This window comes from Bos indicus, chromosome 14 (assembly GCF_029378745.1).
Source record: "Bos indicus isolate NIAB-ARS_2022 breed Sahiwal x Tharparkar chromosome 14, NIAB-ARS_B.indTharparkar_mat_pri_1.0, whole genome shotgun sequence".
Classification (NCBI taxonomy): Eukaryota; Metazoa; Chordata; class Mammalia; order Artiodactyla; family Bovidae; genus Bos; species Bos indicus.
The window spans coordinates 3,227,349-3,248,845 of record NC_091773.1 but is presented as its reverse complement, the minus strand read 5'-3'; the positions used below and the strand labels follow the sequence as shown (position 1 = coordinate 3,248,845).

At 55.4% G+C, this 21,497-nt stretch overlaps 1 protein-coding gene across 3 annotated transcripts in view; it reads right to left on the bottom strand.

The window, feature by feature from the left end:
* The window catches only part of AGO2 (argonaute RISC catalytic component 2), a 93,556-nt gene that overhangs the window by 24,910 nt on the left and 47,149 nt on the right, over window positions 1–21,497 (bottom strand). For all 3 annotated transcript variants that reach the window (XM_070802394.1, XM_070802395.1, XM_070802393.1), the window contains 10 exons: window positions 15,813–15,933; window positions 10,746–10,927; window positions 8,938–9,074; window positions 8,305–8,439; window positions 7,579–7,666; window positions 6,194–6,341; window positions 5,385–5,504; window positions 5,119–5,241; window positions 2,446–2,579; window positions 602–786 (listed from right to left, as the gene is read on the bottom strand). In XM_070802394.1, coding sequence (XP_070658495.1) covers window positions 602–786; window positions 2,446–2,579; window positions 5,119–5,241; window positions 5,385–5,504; window positions 6,194–6,341; window positions 7,579–7,666; window positions 8,305–8,439; window positions 8,938–9,074; window positions 10,746–10,927; window positions 15,813–15,933 — 1,373 coding nt within the window. The remainder of the gene's footprint in view (window positions 1–601; window positions 787–2,445; window positions 2,580–5,118; window positions 5,242–5,384; window positions 5,505–6,193; window positions 6,342–7,578; window positions 7,667–8,304; window positions 8,440–8,937; window positions 9,075–10,745; window positions 10,928–15,812; window positions 15,934–21,497) is intronic.

Sequence of the window (21,497 nt, the reverse complement as noted above, 5' to 3'; positions counted from 1 at the left end):
ATAGGAGACGGGGAAGCCAGTCAGTGAGTCAACTGTGCCTTTCTTGCCTCTGCCCGTGGTGCCCACACACCTCCTGCACAGGGCCTCCGGTTCCCACCGGGCTTCCCGCAGACGTCTGCACATGCACCCACTTCCCCGTCTCACCATCGCTTGTCTACACCCGGGAGCTTTCCCCACCAGGGCCTGGGACTCCATCCCAGGGCTTGGAAACTCTGAGCCAGGTGGAAGTGCAACCGGCCTTCTGGCAGAAAGGACTCTGATCAAATCCCAGAGGATTCTGAGACGGCACGGCTCACAAGAGGACTGCCCCTTCCCCCCTGAGGGGATTACTGCGTGCACATCACGTGACCATTTCTCATCCAGTCGAAGTCTGTGTCGGCAACAGACAAGGTAACCGCACGCCTGCCGCATCCCGCACCCCCTCGGGATGCCCATCTCGGGGAACCGGGGCCTCAGATAACACTGCCAAGGTGACCCTGGGCACATGTGTGGCCACAATCAGACACCACCTGGTCTCGCTCAGACACAGGCTCCCCCTGGGTGTGGCGGAGGCCTCACCACGCATCCGTAGGGCCGGGGCTGGGGCGGCACCAAGACCTACCATAAACGGGGGTCTTCCCCGGCAGGATGACCACCACCAGCTGCAGGCCAGCGTACGTGTTTTTCAAGTGCCGGAACATGGGCTCCACACTGTCCGCCCCCTGGGCATATTTACAGAAGCATGGCTGGCCCTGGATGGGCATGCCCGCATCTCTCGAGATCTTTCTGAGCTGCTCCGTGAAGGACCTGGAGGAGCAGGGTCGTTACATGAAGAAGAACCCAGAATGCCAATGATCCAGACCCACCAGAGGCCCCAAGAAAGGGCAGTGTTAACAGATCCAGACCCCAAGCCATTTTCACTGAGCTCTGAGTCCCTGCTGAAGCCCGAGACGTGGCTGTTTCAACAAGACAACGCACAGAGGCTGCCCATGTGCTCAGCACACAGGTGCCTGAAAAGTCACGATGTAACAGGAGATGCCACATCGTGGCCCCGCCACCCCCACCAGCTGTGACCCTCCCAGGCAGCGACAGGGCTGTTCTTTCACAGTCGGGCACAAACAGCTGCCGCCCACTTGCCCACAGACGCCGAGCACTGTCAGGGCAAGGAGAGCCATGAACTGACTATCCCTTTGGATTCCCCTGGTTTATCCCATGCACACAGCTTGGACTCGGATGACATGGTCATGGGAGCAAACAAGACAGCCCACAGTTAAGAGTAGCACCAGCAGCTGCGCCCGTTACAGGCGGGGCTGGGGAGACAGATCCACAGCTTCTATTTTAAGCGCAGGGATAGAAACATCCCAGCCTTTTACAATGAAGCAAGGATACGCCAACCCACCCCAGCCAGTTAGCACCCAACCTCTGTTAGTGCAGTTAAAGAAACCCATGAGCGCGTCTCTGCGTCTACGCCCACGGGTGCACCTGCCCTGGGGCCATCTGGCGCCAGGAGAATGACACAAGGGCCCCAGACAGGAGCGGGGGAGGCAGCCTGAGGTCAGACTGTACACCCCACTCGCCCCGCTCTCTCTGCCGGCGGTGTGGGAGAAAGGGCTCTGTCCCTCATGCCAGCTCTCCAGAGCACCGAGAGACGCAGCTCCCTGGGACCAAGGCCCACTCAGACGCCCACCAGCGATTCCCTGCTCCATGGGCCCCTCCTGCTCCCGCCCAAGGGAGGTGGGAGGCACCTTCTGTTCCCTGTTAGGTCTTGGCTGCTTGCAGAAGCATGAGCAACCAAACTCCATGTTTATGGTGCTGCTTTCAAAGTGTCTGACACTGCGTCAGGTTGGTCTGATATAGAAATGTGAATCTAAAGTGCTTTTAAAAACAGTGCTAGTTCAGTAAATACAATTTTCTTCTTTGCCTCTAGTTGGTACACTTATCGGGCTTGGCTGCTAAAGAATCCGCCTGCAATATGGGAGACCCAGGTTCAATTCCTGGGTAGGGAAGATCCACTGGAGAAGAGAGAGGTTCCCACTCCAGTATATTTGGGCTTCCCTGGTGGCTCAGCTGGTAAAGAACCTGCCTGCAATGCGGGAGACCCCAGTTCTATTCCTGGGTGGGGAAGATCCCCTGGAGAAGAGAATGGCTACCCACTCTAGCATTCTGGCTTGGAGAACCCCCTGGACTCTACAGGCCACAGGGTGCAGAGTCGGACATGAGTGAGCGACTTTCATGCTCACCATACACTTGCCGTCATTCACTGTTTTGTTTCTCACATAACCTGCTGCACCTCTGCACACTCACTCCCACAAGTCTGAGAAGCAAAGCTCCCCCTTCCTGACGGCCCACCCCGAGCAACGCCCTCTGCCAAGCCCCGCCCTCCCCGGAGAGCCTGACCTGCCCCAGCCCCTCGGAGCAGGCCTCCCCACGGCCCCCCAGGACCACGGGCCCGGCCGGCAGCCTTACTTGAGGTGCACCTCCGTGCACTGGCGCTGGGGGGCGAAGCAGGCGATGGCCCACACCTTGATCTCAATGCCCGTGTGGAACTGCTTGTTCCTCATGTCCCACACGCCCTGGACTGGGGTGGCAATCGCCTTATTCTGCAAATGGCGAGACGTTCAGAGTGAGAAGAAAACAGTCCTCTGACCCTGGATTTTGTCACTGTCCTCGCTGTGGCTGGTCCCCAAGCAGAGGGCGCCTCCTGAGGCTGAGGACCGAGCCTGTGTGCAGCCTCCAGCGCTGAGCAGTCTGTGCTGTGGGGGCCTGCGGGGGCCACCAGTGCTCACAGGAGGGCTGGACGGATGCACAGACCAAGGACGGAGGGACGGAGAGGTGGGATGGGGGAGGTGAGCTGGGTGGAGGGTGGCTGGAAAATGGGCAGAGGGATGGAGGGGCGGGAGGGGGAGCGGGGAGGGCCCAGAGCCCCACCCACCCTCACAGGTAGCCAGGAGGAACAGGAAGGCCTTCTGTCTCAGAAACAAGGATTTTCCCTCCTCCAGGACCAGCCAGGGCAGCCAGGGAAGGGCACAGAAGCAGGGCGCTTCTCCCAGCCCTGTGCCTGGGGGCGGACAAGCCAGTGGGGACCGAGTCACAGCCCCCTGTGCCCCGCTCCCCACTGCCTGCCGTTGTTCAAGCTATTCCCATTTGAGAACAGAAACAACAGATGATGCGTCTGCTTGATTCTGTCATCTCTCCACCAGAAAGGACCAGGGCTCAACACTGACTGTCACCTAAGGAATCTGTTAGCTGCCTCCAAGTGATGCTGGAGTTCGAGGGACCGGGAGGAAGGGCCGCTGGAGGGAGCAGAGCCTGTGGGCCTAAGGCCCTGCGGGACTCAGTGTGTCTGAGTTGTGCTCATTTACTCCGTTTTTCTAATGGAAAACACTTTCTTTTTCTTATTAAAGTAATACAAGTATACAGTAAAAGTCAAACATTACAGAAATGAATGTTTTTGTTTCATATTTTTTTCTAAACTAGCACCCTACTCTGGCCAGCCTCCTTCTGTAAGAGAGAGCCACCACCATGGTGGGCTGTTGTCAGACCCCAGACATCAGCGAATGTTGCTGGGGGACATTTAATGTTTTGTCTGACAGGACAATGGGTAGGGCCCGTGATGAGACTTGTTTGCTCCCACTATAATGGTTAAGAGATTTGGAAAATTTGTTCATTTAGAAGCATGAAAAACTTCGAATCCTTAGGATTCTAACATTCCTGCAAGGTTAAAGAGCTGTTTTGTTCTCTAGACGCCTCCTGCCTTCACTAAAGACGCAGGACCTGCAGTCCTGGCTTTACCAGGACTCACCCCTTCTGGCAGGCAAAGGGGAACTTGCCTCCCCACTGGGCTGCAGGAAGGTAGGAAGGTGCCCTGGGTGCAGTGTCTGGGCTCCCAGGCACACAAGGGTGCTGAGGAGGAGCCAGGAGGCTTCCTGGAGAGAGCAGGGAGCAGCCCCAAACACCCACGGCCCAGGGGGCATACCCCCCACAGGGGACTACCTAGCAACACTCTAGAACAATGAGGGAGCCACGTGTCATACGCACTCCAAGACCTCCTTGTGATCTAAGAGAAAACAGTAAGTTAAAAGGGGCAAGGTATAGAAGGGTATTTAATACATTGCTATGCACACAAGAAAGAGTAAAAAAGACACATGGATAATCCCTAGGGTGATTTTACAAAGAGAACTGCCTCCTGGGAGATCAGCTGGGATGTGGGGAAAAAAGAGGTATTTTCCCCTATAATTCTTTGCATTTTTTAAACTTTTAAACATTTTCATAAATACAACTTGCATTTTAAAATAAGAAAGGGAAAAACCCGCAAACAAAACAAAATGAAAGCCTGCTACAGGCCCTGCCCCCCCAGTGGAGCAGTCAGGTCGGGCGGACGCAGGCTCCCACGGTGCTCCCTGGTGGACAAGCACCGTGACTTCCGCGTTTTCTTCCTTTTTGGGGCCACGTAGTGTGTAGGATCTTAGTTCCCTGACCAGGGATTAAACCCAGGTCCCGGCAGCGAAAGTATCCAGTCCCAACCACTGGACCGCCAGGGAATTCCCAAAGTTGTGACCTTTGAAGTTGCGCTCCACCTCCCCCCGCCTACCCACCACCTTGCTGGAGAAAAGCCCAGGAGAAAAGAATAATTTCTCAGGAGCCCTAAGGGGCTCAAGGGTCAGGACCATACTGACCAGAGCCAGAGGTCAAACATTTGCGTTAACTAAACTGAGGTACTTGTGCCCAAATACCACCCCAACAACAGTTAGAAAGCAGAGAGGCAGCAGGGAACTTGTGGACAATTTATCACTGACCGCATCCCCCCTCACACAAAGAACGATGGCTTTAAAAGTCTGGTGGGGTAATAAAGTTTACCTTTAGAAAAGCAAAAGGGGGACTCAGGAAACTTTAAAGGTTCAAGGAAACCAGTCCTCTACGAAGCCCAACAGCTGTTACAGGTTCACACAGGAGCAGGAAGGACTCTACCTTGACCGTGGTCGACGCCTCTGGGGGCGGGGAAGGGGGTTAGAACTCTTCCTTGACCATGGTCTGCACCTCCAGGGGCGGGGAAGGGGGCTGGACGCTCTTGCTTCACCGTCAGCATTCGGCACACACCCCCAGCACCCGCAGAGCGGCCCCGCCCAGCGCACCACCTACCCTGCCCCCGTAGAGGATGGAGGGCGGCTGGAGGACCCGTCCGGTCACGTCTGTCATCTCGTCTTTCACCATGATTCCAAATTCACGAACGTATGGATCTGTATTGAAACTGGCACTTCTCATCTTGAAAGGGAAGAGAGAAGAGGCTCAGGGTCGGGGGGCGATCTTTGCTTCCTTCCAGAAGCCGCGTCTGTCCAGAGCACCAGGGTGCCATGCCCGGGGACCCCGTCCCCACCCGAGGCCGGCACCCACGATGGGATGCTCACCAGCTTGCTAATCTCTTCCTGCCGGTCGGGGGCCGACCTGGCCGTCGCTCTGATCATGGTTGAGGTCTGATTGTCGGTCAGCTTTTTTATGCATCTCTGTCCTGCCACTATGTTGCAGACCTGCGAGGAGACACGGGAGCTGGGGTCAGCAGGGGCCGGGGGGCGGGCGGGTCTGGGCTGAGCACAGACACTGGTGGGGCGGGGGCGGGGATTGGTTCCTGAGATCCACCAGGAACGGCAGCCCCGAGGAGGCCCTCCGGTCCACAGCAGAACCCCCGAAGAAAACCCGGTGTAACACAGACAGAGCCCGGGGACTGCGCAGGGAAAGAGACACAGCTGCAGGGCGGGCGGGCCTGGGGCTTCAGCACGGCTGTGTGGGCCCAGTCCTCAGACAGGAGCGTTAGCAGAGCTTCCTGGGAAGGGAAGCTGTCTACCTTCTGGACACAGACGGGAAAAACCCAACCATGGCCCAGATGTTCAAGCAACTGGACAAGCACTGAGAATTTAGAACACTAACAGAAAATAGTTAGAACTCGGATCTCCATTTCAGTATTTGATCTTTTCCCGGGCGATTATTCTTCAAACTCCAAAATCCAAAGTAGTGGATTTTACACTTCCTGTCCCAGGGGTCTGCTGGGCACACATACACATGATCTTGACCTTCACACAAATCCTATGAATTACCAAACCCATCTTATTATTAATGCGAAAACAGGCTAGACCACGTCTGTGAACCTGCCTGAGGTCCCACAGTGGCGGGAGTCACAAAGTTTGGGCCCAGCACACAGAGACAGAGGGCGGGGGCTTGCCTCCAGGGGAAGGTAGGTGTGTTTCTGCTCCTGTCCGACTTGTAAACATGGGAGGTGGGGGTAGCGCAGAACCAGCTTGTGCCTGTCCTTGAAGTACTGGGCCACCGTGCACTCCACCGTCTGCCCGCTCTCCTGCTGCAGCGGGAACCTAGGGGAGAGAGACGGCTCAGGCCCGGAGCCCGCCGCGGGCCCCACGCACCTGCTCACGCAGCCTTCCTGGGTCTGCTTTCTCAGGGATGGAGGAGATGGTGGGCCACCCAAAGCAGTCAAAACCACACCATGCCCTCTGGGTCATTGGGAACATACCCAAGTCCCAAACTTTTGTTTTATCTCCAGAGTCAGAAAGGGAAAAATACCCCCCCACTCACGATATGCAGTAATCACAAGAGACACCTATATCTAGGGGACTTGGAAAGGATCCGGACAAAGACAAAGCCAGGAAGAACGGCCTGTGTGCATTCCAGCCCGCCTCGCACCGACTCTGAAAGTTGTTCACAGGCTGCGTGCTCCATGAGCCCGCCCCAGACAATCTGAGACCTTCCAGACAGGACGGCAAAAGGGATAAGCAGCGTCTGCTCGGGCCTCTGCGGTCACACAGGCTGGGCTGGGGCCAAGGGTGCCGGGCACGGGGACCAGGACACAGGCTCACCCTGGCCACCTGCTGCACGAGGCCCTGGGTGCCCTGCTATAACCAGTGCCCAGCGACACACCAGGTGCTTCTCCTGGAATGATCACGAAATAAACTAACAAGTCCCCACTAGAGCCAGGAGGCCCCAGGTGGGGTGAGGGGGCCACACGGCTTAGACAGCAGGGCCCCCGTGTGGCCAGGACGCCTGCTACCTCGACGGGGACCCCGCCTGCCTGTGCTGTGACAGGGCACCCTGCAGAGGCCGAGTCCAGGCAGTGTCCACTCGCGCCCACCACCCTGCCCGGCCCCTGCTCACTGCAGAGGACTGGACAGTGAGCCCACACAGCCCTTGTCGCACTGGTGACATTCAGGAAAACTGATGGGGAGTCCCCACCCACCCAGGGGAGTCCCCACCCACCCAGGGGAGTCCCCAGCCACCCCGAGGAGTCCCCACCCACCCCACCACATCCAATCTCATCCCCGCTACTGCCTCCAACAGGTGGGATTTTATAATTTCATCCCACGATGTGAAGTATGGATCGACTAAGCCAAAGGCGCACTTCCAGAAGTCACCATGCAGAGTCTGGACTTGTGAGTGACAGAGGAGGCCGGGGCTGGGGGGAGTCTGAAGGGACGGTCACTTACGTCTGGTGGCTGGGGGGAGCCTGGGGGAACTCGCGTGTGGTGGCTAGGGGGAGCTGGGGGGGAGCCTGGGGGGACTCGCGTGCGGTGGCTGGGGGAAGCTGGGGGCACTCACGTCTGGTGGCTGGCCGGCCTCCGGGTCACGTTGCACACGCGGTACTTCCTCTTCATCTGCCCGCAGTGCGTTATCTCCACCTTTAGACCTGAGGGGACAGAGCGGCTGGGCCTCAGCATCAAGACTCGGCCTGGCCTGTCACCACACCCCACTGACAGACCACTGGATTTCAGGGTACCATCACCCGCAGACCCACAGGGCCTGGGGCTGGGCTGTCTCACCCGCAGGGGTGCCCCCGGCCCAGGGGTGGCGAAGCCCGAGGACTGTGCTCAGAGACAGTGGACGACGTGGGCTCCGCTGAGAGCGTGGCGTCCGCGCCCATGGCCTTCTGTGCTTCCTGAGGGGCTATTTTTAGCAGAAAGCCCTGCTGCTGGCCTCTGTACACCCCCGGGAAGCACAGGTGCTGACGGCCAGGCTCCGGGGCGTTTCAGCAACCAGATGGCGGGCAGGAGGGCCCAGCCCGACCACGGTGCCCTGGACTGCACTTCCTTGAGTGGAGACCAAGCTTGATGTGTACAGACACCCCAAGTAGAGAGGAGCCAACGTTCTGGAACGTCTGAGACGCTGTTAAGTCGTGCTGCCGCCCTGGGCTGCTCCGCGCTCAGACATCACGGGCCACCCTGTCCCTGTGTTGACGAGTCTGACGTTGACTGACCCTGCCTCCAAGGAGAAATGTGGGCCCCCTTGGCCGTGTGCCCCTCGGGTCTAAGGCAGGCAGCTGCTTACCTTTGATTTCTTTGGTAAACTTGACCCTTTGGGAATCTGTCAGAGGTTTCTGTTGTTCTTCAATACTTTTAAAATCCAAGACTTCACAAACAAACTCAATGACTGGCTGTGCCTTATAGAACGCTGTTGCCGAGACTGTGAGCGGGAAGAGAAGAGCACAGACGTGACGGGGTCTGCCTGGTGCAGCCCCTTCCACGGCCGAGCCCCGGGCCAGGCAGGAGGGCACCTGGCCTCCGCACCCCCTGACCGTGGAGCGGACTCGGCACGGGGGTGTGGCAGTGGGGACTCGCGCTGGGGCACGGACTGCCACTGCCCACTCTAGCCAGGGCAGCGCTAGGGGCTGACAGAGGCTAAGGTCACCTCTGAGAGTAAAACTGGGCTTTACAGCCACAAGTCGTGGGTTTTCTGGCAGTTTCTGACCACCTCCTGGCCTCCATCTCGCTGAAGTTTATCCAACACCAAGGGCAGCTGGGAGCCCCCGCAGCACCGAGCCACTGTCTGGGGAAGGGACCCTGCAGAGGCTCTGACGGTCAAGCCTCAGCGCTGCTGCCCTTGCTCACGAGCAGGTGCATGCAGAACTGGCCCCAGGGGCCCTGCTCCTGAACCCCACCCTAGCACCGGGGCTCTGCTTACCATCGATATTCAGCATCATCTTCCAGAGAGAAGGCCGGACGGACTGATGGAAGCCAAACCACACCTCTCGGCCCCCGCCCAGTGGGTTGGAGCAGCCCTCAGATGCCGTGAAGAAGGAGCGGCCCACGGGGGTGTACCTGGAACAGGAGCCTCGTCTAGGGGGGCTGGCGGGCACACACCCTGAGGATGGCCAACATGTGGAGGACACGCGGGAGAACGTCCCCCTGAGAGCTGAGGGCACGTGGCCTGGTCCTGCCTCCCGTTTCCCACAGGACCCTCCCACCTCGGCACCTTGTCTGCAGCCAGCACATCACACCTTTCTTGGGCAGAGTGGGCTGGGGTGCTAGTGCAGGTGGCCACGGTCGGCCAGCTGGACAGGCCCTACCCGGGCCTCAGGGAGTCTGGCGCTGAGGCCAAGGACCTCTCGTAGACCAAGCCCCCGGGCCACGCCCGTTCCCTCAGCTCAGCTCCTCCACAGGGCGGAGAGGGAGACGCTGAACTCAGACCTCGCTTGGGGATGATGGGTCTACGTGTGGAAGGATCCACACCCCTCCCAGGGCCAGTTCCCGCCAGGGCTCAGAGCTAGAGGCCCCCACACTCTCAGGGCAGCAGTCAGCAGCTGCGGTATGGCTGAGAGTCCCCAAGGGAAGACCCTGCTGCCTGTAGACGCAGCCACCACCCAGGACATGCAGCCCGCTCTCGACCTCCCCTCAGATGTGCTCATCCTGCCTCTTTCTCCACTTTTCCCAAAGACTTTCTTCCTGATGATAAAGGTAATGGTAATAAGATGGTAAAAATGGTAAAAATAAAGGTAATAAAGATTAATTCAGAGGGATTCGGGGGGTGGGGAACAATCACAGCACTTCCTGCTGCTCACTTAAAAAATGGATTTGACACTTTGGCAACAACCCTTAGGTGTTGTTTTTGTTTTACTTTCACCTACCTACCTTCTCCCCCAGCAACAGTTCCGAGCAGTGACAGACTACATTTGGGGGTGGTGGGGACCCCTGCCCTGACGGACAGCCTGCTCTGTCTGCAGAACAGCAGGGCCCCCTGTGAAAACCCACCCGGCTCTTCAAGGCGCCTCCTCTTACACTCACATCTCAGAGTTCTGGTCAGGGTTGGGAAAGCGCCGTTTGGAGGTTCATTTCAGTTTCAAGTGTTCTTTCTTATACTTAATCATTCACACAGTTCCTGAGGTCCCACTGTGCGGGACGCATGTGGAAGGAAGAGGCGACCCCAGGAGAAGCCCAAGCTTCCGCACGGGCACCTGTGCAACTCGAGCCTCTGTGTGGTCAATTATGAGCCGTCCAAGTGTCCCAGCAGGTTCAAATGCCGTGATAAGTGGGGGAAATACACCAGAGGACACAGCCAAAGTGGGAAACCCCCAAGGCCCTCAAAGGCTTCCCCACGTGGCGCAGGCCAGCTGAGCACAGCGCTGGAACACGGGTGCACGGGCGACCACGAGACGGGACCTAGCTCACGTGCCGGGTGGAGTGACCACACGCCCGGAGTCAGGGAGTGTGTGTGCCTGTCTTGGGACACAGGAAGGGGGTGAGTGCAGCTCCTGGGGGTCCTGGGCAGCTCTTCTTTCCCCGGTGGGACTGTGTGTGCCCGACTGAGACTCCGCCAGTGCGTTTTCCTGACAGGCACTGCTGCTGCTCTCGTCCTATAAACCCGTGTGTGCCACCACCCTGACCCCCAGGCCCAGAGCATCCTGGGAGAGCAGATTCACGTTCTCAGGAAACGGAGGCATTGGAGGCAGACCCTCCTGCTCCTCCGGCCCCCACCCCACAGGCGGTCCTCACCTCATGGACGGCAGATGCCTCATGACCACGTCCAGGGCCTGGATCGTCTCGAAGGGGACGCTGGGCAGCCGCCCCGAAAGTGCATCGTGTAACGCCTGTAAGCTCACGCAGGACACCCACTTGATGGACACCTTGAAGATGCGGTCCTTCCCTTCTCCCGGCAGCGTGACCTCCAGCTCCACCTGGGAGGGGACCCGAGCACACGGCTACTCAAGCTTTCTTCTGAGGAAGCCAGAGTGGGGAGCTTCCACGGCCCTGAAAGGCGCCTCCCCGTGGCCAAGCCAGCAGAGCACAGTTTCTGTACAAGTTTCCCCACTCAGCCCTGCTCAGCTCCTCCACAGGGCGGAGAGGGAGACCCTGAGCTCAGGCCTGGCTTGGGGGTGGTGGGTCTGCATGTGGAAGGCTCCGCACCCCTCCTGGGGCCAGCTGGCTTCCAGAGCCCCCGAGGTCAGCGAGACTCAGCCAGTCCTCCACCCAAGGGCACAGGGACGGGCGTGCCCCCCACCCGGAGGCCCCGACCTCCCAAGCCTGAGCAGAGACACAGTGGCGGCCGGAGCCAGGGGCCAGCACTGCTGGGGGCTGGGCGGCTTCCACAAGGAGGAAACCCCAGGACGGGGAAAGCGGGACGCAGGCACAAACAAGGCTGCTCTTGGGACGGAGGAAGGGGGTGTGGGCAGCTCTCTGGCGGTCCTGGGCAGTTATTCTTTCTCGGGTGGGACTGAGAAGACTGCAGAGGATCTGGGGTGGGGGGTTCCTGTTTCCTGGGTCTCTGAGTCCATAAGCTAGTTTTACAGTGAATAAGTCATGGGCATGAGCCTTCTCAGAACAGACTCGAGACAAAACAGAGCAAGACACTAACAATGATCGAGATGGACGGACGTTTCCAACCTTTCTGTCGGATTAGACTTGTCGCCAGTACGACGCGGGGAGACCACAGCCACTCAGTGGAGGATGTGGACAGCAGGGACATCATACCCCAGGCTCGGCCTCGGGCAAACAGGCCGCAACACTGCTGCAGGGCTGTCTGTGCCCACCCGTGCACAGAGGTGCCACGGGACCAGCATCACCAGGGCCAAGAAGGCAGAGAAAGCAGCTTCAACCACCACCACGAAAGGGCAGACGGGGGCCAGTGTCAAAGGCCCTGCCGATGGCTGGGGGGGCTCACTCTCACTCTCATGCCCCCGCCCCCAACGCCTGCACTACCCCCCACTCACCCCCCGCCCTCAGGGAGCACTGCCTCTTACACTGCTATCCCTCTCAGACACCCCAGAGCAGCACCCAGACTATGTGGAGCCCTGCATGCCTAGGATGCATGCAGGCCCCAAATCAGACACGGCCCGGGCTCCATCCAAGGATCAGCAGTGTGTGAGAAAGGAGCCCGTTCTTCCCAGGGGATGGATTTCAAGCACCTAACACAACAGAAGCTGGCCACAGAGGGCAGTGACGGAAGATTCGTCTCAAGACAGAGGACATGTTAAGGGTGCACACATAGCCGGCAAAAGCCGTCAAGAGAGCACCAGCTTAACCGGAGTCGTCAGGACGGGGGCTGTGGGGGCAGCCGGGGAGGCGTGGGGGAGGCGTGAGTGCGGCCGCAGAGCGCAGCCAGGAGGCGGCGGGGACTCACACCCGCTCCCCTCACACACTGACTCCAGAGGGCACGTCACGCCCGCCGTGCTCGGGAACCGGTGCTAAATTAGATGCCTGTTAACGTCATTCTTCAGAAATGCCTCCATAATCCCACCAAGTGGGGATTCTGTGGGGCGTTTCCCTTCAGGAAGAGGTCCTCCTGTTTTCAAGTAGAGTCCAGACCAGCCTCCTCTCGGTCCCCGGCAAAAAGGGAAAGGAAGAAGCTCCAGGCTCTGCGACATTCTCCGTCGGACACGCCTCAAGAGGCCGCCCTCTGCAGCCGGCTCCTCTGGGATATCGTCTCTAACGCAGGACAGCGGGCGGCCCCCGGCGTCACAGACGCCGTGCACATGAGGACGTCAGCGCACGAGGACGCCAGCGCACAGGAGCCGTGACCAGGAAGACGTCCCCTGCCACCTTTTCACCATGGGCAGCGTCAGCAGAGGCATCACAGCAGGCCTGGAAAACGGGAGACGGCCCCGAGGGCTGACCTCTGCAGACAGACGCAAGTCACACGCTGGGTGCTTCCTGTCTGAGCATCACCGGGGTGACAGAGCAGAGTCCCGCCTGGAGCCGCTGTGTGGCTGGAGGGAGCAGCAGAGAGGGCCGGGAGCACTGCTCGCCACGGGCTCTGCTCACCCAGATGTCCACAGACCCGCAGGGAGGGCACCACGGGCAACAAGCGAACACGCTCCTGGCCGCAACTCACATCGCATCCCTGCTGACGACAAGCCAGGAGCAACACCTGCACGGCGAGCAGCCCAGACAGCTCCTCGGTCTCCTGCACGGAGAAGGGAAGGTGGACCTGGCATGCAGGGGCTTTCAGCCAGCACGGGGTTGGCACGGAGGAGGGAGGGCTGGCAAGAGAGATGAGGAGTGGAGGACAACAGCTGCCCGCCAGGGGTCCGGGACCCAGGCATGGTGTGGACACCCCAGGCAGCCGCACCCCAGGGGCAACTGGGGACATTAAAGGATTTCCTCTTACTACACAAGTGCCTGTGATGCAAAAAAAAGTAGTGTATGGAAAAAAAAAGCACACATAAAAGGGAAAAAAAAAAGACGACACTGCTTCAAGATGTGAACGTATGGGAATAGAAAAGGGCAGCATCTCACGTGAGCTCCCAAACGGAAGAAGAGATTAATTTCTGCACCTTGCAAATATGTGACAGACATTACAGGTGACTGGAAGGAGGGCTCTGGAATCTGGAGACTCCACCCAAACCAGACCCTGAGGCTGTGGTCAGGTTCTCTAAGCCCGCTTGAGGAAAGGATGAAGATGGGTGGGCTTCAAGCTAGGAGACACCAAGTGGCTCAACGGTGAAGAATCGGCCTACCAACACAGGAGACGCGGCTTCGATCCCTGGGTCAGGAAGACCCCCTGGAGGAGGAAATGGCAACCCACTCCAGTCTTCTTGCCTGGAGAATCCTATAGACAGAGGAGCCTGGCGGTACAGTCCATGGGGTCGCAAAGACTTGGACACGAGTGCACACACATGCAAAGTGCCCACCAAAACCTGGTGAGATGCCCAAAGTGCTGCTGTGGGCACCGGACACCCCACACGAGCAGCGGTTAAGACGACAGACGCGAACCCTCAGACCTGCAACCGTCACTGTTAGCAGCTGCTAAGTATGTGCTATGTCCCCAGCGCTGTAACTAAGTACTTTAAACCCTGACGCCCCTCCCTGCCCTGGGTGGGCATCACTCAGGAGAGCTGCTTAAAGCTGAAGACACCGCAGATCCGGAACCAGAACCAGCACTTAACAGAGGCCCCAGGGCTATGGGGGAAACACGAAGAGCGGAGATGCCGTCTCAGGGAGCATTCGCTCACTGGCAGGGGCACAAGCACACCACCTTCCATTTTACAGGGTGGCAGGAGAGACAGCTCACCCGAGGCCCCACCACTACTCAGGGACAGGAAGGCACTTGGCCCACACCCACTACCACCCCGCGCCCGTGTCGACGTCGACAACGACGTGTCTCAGCTCTGACCACCACACATCCTCCCCCATCCCTTCTCAAGGAAAATATTCCTCAGGCCCCCCAGTCCCTAATTATAAATACGAACAGACAACACTGTGAGTAAACTCCTTAGGCTTTTCTTTCTTATACAACTTAAAGAAAAACAAATGTGCAAATTAGACGCAAAACTTTATAACTAATACACTGTAAATGGAATGTATTGCATGGAATTCTCTAGGCAAGAAGACTGGCATGGGTCCACCCATTCCCTTCTCCAGGGATAGAATTCGGGTCCCCCACATTGCAGGCAGATTCCTTCCCATTTGAGCACGAGGGAAGCCCCATTTCAAAGGCAGAGAGCATGTTCATTTGCAAGAGATGGTTCTGCTCAGCTGACTGGCTGGCATCAGGTCCCCAGAACCAGGCAGGGCTGGTGAGAGGCAGGTTGTTATCTCAGGGGTCCTCATCACTGCCCCGCCCAGCCTCGGCCCTAACGGAGGCCTCCTATCAGAGCACCACAATTTCTAGCCATGCTGCTGGGAGCTGAAACAATCGGCCCTGCTGGCCATCCAGCCCAATAGAGGAGCTTAGTCATTTTAAGATTATCATTAAAATGCAAAAGCAAAACCATAATGTTCTGTCTGCAGAGAACTTGCAAGTCACAGGCAGTAGCCTCAGATCTCAGATCCTCTAAGCTCTGAGCTATTTTTCTTCTCAGGGACTCTCTTGGTAAGAGGCTAACTGTATAGGTCATTCCTTAAGGGAATCAGCTTTTACATTCTTATTGGGATAATTGTTCAATTACTTGTTTGTGTTTTGATGTTCTTCCCCCCCGCCCCGCCCCCCAGTACATGTAAAAATGATTTCCACGCCTTCTTTGGTCTTCCTCTCTTACAAACAACACCTATCATCAAAGCAGGGCAGCCCAGTGATTGGATGACGTGCCAACAAGTGGCAGCTGCTAGGCAGAAGGGTTACTGCTTTTTAAATAAAGCCACAGCAAGGATAAAGACAATAAGGAGAGGTGACATATTAATTCAACCGCGACTCCCAGGTTGATGAATCGTGGTATCACTTTGGACGAATCGCTGGTTACAGCCGAGTGACCACTTGCTTTTGCTGCCAACATCGCACTCGTCTACACCTGCACGAACACACTTCTCTTTAGGTCTTCACACACCCACCCCATGATGCAGGCTCCTATCTGGGGTTGGCCTGGAGCATGCGCACACGTGTGTGGTTCACATTTAAAAGTTTCATGGTTTCGGGATGTTCTCAGTTTCTCTCTCTGGACTCAGATGATGTCACCCTCTGCCGCTGCAAACCACAGCCCACAGAAGGTGGCGTCCTCGGACCCTACCATGAAGCACACGACCGCTGGGGGCTCTCTGCCCCTGGGGGAAGTGACTGCATGTGACAAGAGGGACAACAGGCTTGACCTCTCACACACTGATCCATCCAACCCGCCTCCATGAGCTCACCTTATCCCTCCCGATCGGAAGGGGCATCGCTGTGTAGAGATTCTTCCTTCCGTCAAACACTGGTTTCCGATCCCCAAAGATCTGTGTTTTAAAGTGCTGAACCATATGTTCCACTATTTCCCTGAAACAAGACAGAATAGGAGCAAAACGTCAATAAAACCAGGCAAAGGGCATACAAGGATGACATTCTTTTGACAATGGTTTTTAAGCAATTTTGATAAGCCCTGTGGCTTGTTTTAATAACCTGACTTTCAACTTACTTCTACAAGAAACCAAACTAGACCCTTGGGTGGTTTACACTCACTCACCCTGAGGCTCAAACACAGGAGAACCCCTTCCACGACCTCACTGTGCATGCGCATCCAGCAGAGAGTGCGCCCCCTCCTGAGGCTGAGGGCCCTGCCCTCTGACAGAGCACCCCGGCCCACGGACACTGGTGGCCGGCGCGGCCTGGCCTCGCGCTTCTGTGACCCGCGGCAGAACACGCTCTGGGTACTGCTGCCTTTTCAGTCTGGGCTCTGGAACAAAAACCCTGAACCTGACATGGAGGTTTGCTGTTGTAAGCGACAGAGATTCTGGGGCGGTGAGCTCCTCGGGCAGCAGGAACCTGGTGGGCATGAAGCAGCTGTTCTGCTGTGAGGTTTGAAGACCAAACGGGCTGTGACCCCACCTCGCCCTGCTTCGCCTACCTGTCCACCCACCAGCCTCTCTGCACACCCGGGACAGCATCACTGCACGCCCACCTCCTGACTCTGTCAAGGGCAGAGGACGGGGAGGCGCACCGGAGCTCAGCTTTGCTGTAAGCCTCTGCCTCTGCTTCGCTGGCTTCACGAGGAACGCACCAAGCCTCTGACACCCACCGAGAGAGCCTAGCCCGGAAGGTATGAAGCCACCAGGACAGCTGGCGCCACTCTGACCCCCATCCCACCGCCCCGACCAGCAGCCGGGGTGCAATCTCACCTGCCGCTCCACAGACTACCCGGGGCCACCCACGACAAGGCGGCCGCTTCCTCCACGCTGTCTCCAGACCACTGCTCCCCAAGCTTCGAGGACCCCATCTTCTTGGTCAAGACTTCACCATCAACTCAAGGTCCAGATGGCTCTATTGGGACGTTCCACCCACATTCAAAGAACAAATCACCCAACCGAATTCAAGTTTATTGTGAACAGAATTAAGAGGGCACAACCCCCAACTTTTCTCTTAAACACGACGAGGCAATTATGGGACAACCTCACTTATAAACACAGATACAGAACAAAATAAGAGAAAGCCCCACCCTTCATGGCTCCTCTCTCCCCCAGGATTGGAGTAAATCAGTCAAACCAATCTGGTCCTCCCTAAAGGGAGCATGAAGTCTATTACAATGAAGAGCGGACTTCACCACAGTCAAGTGTGCAGGGCATGAGGGACAGGGGACAGCTAGTTCCGAGGGGCATACACGATTCTTTTATTGGGGCGCTGAAAACACTGTAAGATGTTTAAAAACAAAACCACCAACCGACAAACCATATTCATGGACAGGAATATTCAATTTCCCAAACAAATTCACTCTTTCAATCTCAATAAAAATCCAGAGGGGCTAATTTTTATCTGACAAGATTTAATAAACTGTAAAGTGTATTTGGAAATAACGAAGGATTAAGGCAGGGAGGAACAGACAAGCTGAACTCAGGAGAGGCTCGAGGACCCAGAAAATGAGCCATAGATGCAGACATTTCACCTCTGAGAGAAGGAGCGAGAGACAGGACAGAGCACGCATGAAGCAACCTAACAAAACAGAAAGGCTCGCTGAGACAGGAGACACACATGTGACTTCAGGGCTGATGAGTGAAACAGGTGAGGAAGGCTGAGAGCGAAACAAACTCCCAGGTACAGAAATACATGTCGCTAAACACTTCTAATGTATTCTTTGGTTAATTTCTAGTTACACAGATTTTTGCATTAACACCTTCTCATTGTAAATTTCAAATACGGATAATGCTCTAAGTCTGCCCAGACCACCTCTACTTCAGTTCTCTTCTCGGAAGCAACCTTATTATCTTCAAACCTATGCATTTTCTATAAATACATAGGTACATTAAAAAAAAAGAAAACAAACAACGTATTGTTTTTTTAAACACATGGCTCTGGAGCTCGCTGTTGTCCCAGGATGTGTGTAAGACCTTCCCTTGTCGCTACGTACACAAAGGGGCACCAAGCCGAGAGACAGAAACGCCGCTGTACCACGTACTGTACCGTAATACGACAAACCACATGGCTGTCCGTTTCCAGGTGTGGGATTCATGCTGTGAAGCTCCATTTCCCTGCTGTCCGTGGTTTCACAGTGTTCTACGGTGTGTTTATTTAACCATCCCCAGTGGGTGATTTGAAACGATTTCTTTTCCCTCTCTTTTTGCCATGACAATATTAGATGTGCTTGTACACATCTCTTTGGGATAAACACTTAGAAGCAGAATTGGTGAGTCAAAGGTATATGGGGCACTAAGCCACCTTCTGAGAAGTCTGGACGGGTGCACATCTCCTCCCATGAGCAGCAGGCTGCAAACCGCACGGCCAGGCTGCACCGCCCACGCTTCCCCTGCACAGACTGAGCTCCTGCTCCGTGTTCTTCAGGAGCCACTTGACCGGGCTCAAGAGGAGTAAGAGGGAAGGGACAGTCAGAGATCAGGAGCACACCTTCTTCCTTCAAGCCGCCCATCCTGTGCGTCTGAGAACGGAAGTACTAATTCTGACCTCCTGGCAAGGTTTCCGGTGCTGGCGGAAAGGCCTGCATGGCCTGGACCAGCCCTGGGCACTGGCTGCTGCCGGCGCCCAGCTGCAGCCACAGTGACACTGGAAGCCTCCTGAGGGGCCCTGCCTTATACTGAACCCCCTCCCACAGCACCACTCAGGACGGTGACTGTGCTGCCAGGGACGAGGGCGCACTGGGCTAGTATTCATGATGACTCATCAGAACGTGTGTAGACGGCATTTTCCTCCCAGGGCTGCATGAAGCCTCAGGGTTGGATGTTAACTATCTACTGTGTGCACTGCACAAGTTTCGGGAACTCAGAACTGACACGTGCTTTAACACAGACTGCGGCGTGGAAGCACATGGGATTCTGAGGACTCCCTGAACGGCGTCAGTCTGGGGGACAGCCCACAGCACGGACCTCCTGCGTCTGACCCCCTCCCACTTCGGGCTCCCGTCTTTCAGCGCAGCCTTGCCACTGTCCACTCGCCCACTGGGGACACGAGCCGCGTCTCCCTCGGCCCCCACAGTAGCCCACTGGCACAGTGGAGGTTTCACAATGGTAGCATGGCTGGAGAGAGGGACTATGTCAAAGTGCTAGCATGTCGTGGGTTCTTCTAATACAAAAACTTTACTTCTGACGTTTTCCCAAGCTATTATGATTGATTACAATTTTGAGATTGAACCTGAGCCAAGGTCCGTCAGAATTACCAGCAAAATGAACGCTGAAGGCACATACATGGAAGTAGGCAGCAACTCCCAGGTGGCTCTAAACCCAGGGGAGCCGCACGGCACACTCGCAGCACCTGGGCGGGCCTGGCCACAAAATGCAGCTTGAGACTCATCTGGGCTACTTCCTGCTTGACTCAAGGCAATTTCCAGACATGGGGCAACTTCAGAACCTTGCAGTCATAACGACAACAGGTCTGTGGGAGTACAGTCAGGTAAAAGCATCCCATTTTAATCACCATCAGCCTTTTTCTGCTGCCAGATGACAAAACCTTAGTCATGCCTATTTTCATAAAAGAAAGCTTCCTGTAAACTGTGGTTGATGGCATAATAAGAGCCCACTGCTGCCACGCCAATCCAAAGTTCAGGAAACGTGCTTTTCCACGCCTTTGTTCCGGCTCTAAGAGTATATCCAAATCACAGATTCTCACAGGATTCTGTCCCAAGGAGACTCAAAATCAGACAAGCCCGTTCACAGAGCGTCTCAAAGCATGTAAGGCACGTTCAAGATCCAGAAGACCTTTAGTAAACAAAGCCGTCTCAACCAGTCGTGCCCAAAATTCTGTTTACACACACATTTCTTAGTAAGCACATATTTAAAGGACCTCATATAACTGTCAAGTATTGTTTCTTTGGAGACATGTCTTTTGGGGATAAATACACAGAAATAGAATTGGTGGGTCAAAGGGTGTGTACTATTTTTATTTTAACATGTACACCAAGTCAAGTGAACCAATGTGTACCGGCCACATTGAGTGCATCCAACTGTTAAGTTTTACAGATAAAGGAAAACAACCCCCAAGCATTCTTTCTCTTACAAAGACTCATCAGGAAAAAATTTACAGCCAAGAGTACTTTATAGGGTACCAGCACAAACCAGGTAACCAATCTGACTTCTCAAACTGCAACTCAGAATGCTGTTTCTGACCATGACGAAGTACGAAGGCTTTTCCTCCCATCCTACAAGACTAGTGAAAACGTGAGGAGCACTTGTGGCCCTGGGAACCCGGCGGTTTAGGACTGTGCCTGTGGGGCAGGGAATCACACGTTCACTGCCGGGAGTAATTTCCAAACCACAGCATGAGACAGGAGCATAGACAGCAGCCGTCTCGTCCCGAGGAGACAGGAGCAGAAGAGGTAGGAATCTGTGCAGCTGGGTACCAGAGAAAATAGCAAATACATGATGTTCAGTGAACAAAAATCCACGATCCAAGTGAGTAAGCAAAGAGAGGTGCCGTGTAATCTAAGGGAAAACCTGCCATAGAAACAACCCCTGCGATGACCCATATGTTGTGATTAGCAGACACGAGCTACTATAATAAATATGCTATCACTACAAATACATTCAAAGTCATCAAGAAAAAAGATGAGAAAGAACAGATGAGAAATAGCAGAGAAAGTAAACTATGAAAAAGAACCAAACGGGAATCCTAGGACCAAAAAGTACAGTATATAAATGAAACAAATGTACTGGACGGTTACCACAGAAGACCGGATATTACCAAAAAAGAGGAGGGGAGGAATAAAGTGATGTTAAAGAGAGATCAATGAAGGTTACCCAAACCGAGAAAAGAAGGGGAACTGTTACAGTATCACATGGTCTAACACACACAGAGCTGCAATCCTGGTAGGAGAACAGGAAACTGAACTGGAGAAATAGTTAAAGAAATGACGGCCAGTATTTCACCCAAACAACATGAAAGACACAAGCATACAAATGTAAAAAACTAAAGGATCCCAAGAAGGAAAAATACAAAGAAAACTCCACCTAGGTAGGTCACAGTCAAATTGCTAAAAAGCAAAATTAAATAGAAAGTATTTGGAGGAAGGAGGCAGAAACACACTGGGGAACTACAATTAAAAACACAGAACAAAACAAATCCCTGAGGTTTCATCAGAAACAATGAGGAGTAAAAGACAATGCTCAGTCCCTCAGTCGTGTCCGACTCTTTGAGACCCCATGGACTGTAGCCCACCAGGCTCCTCTGTCCATGGGGCTTCTCCAGGCAAGAATACTAGACTGGGTTGCCATGCCCTCCTCCAGGGGATCTTCCCAACCCAGGGATCAAACTCAGGTTTCCTGCACTGCAGGCAGATTCTTTACCATCTGAGCCACCAGGGAAGCCCAAAAGTCAATGTAATAACATCTAATTTAAGGTACTGGAGGGAAACTGCCAGTTTAAAATTCTACATCCAGCAAAAATCTTTCAAAAACGAGGAGAAA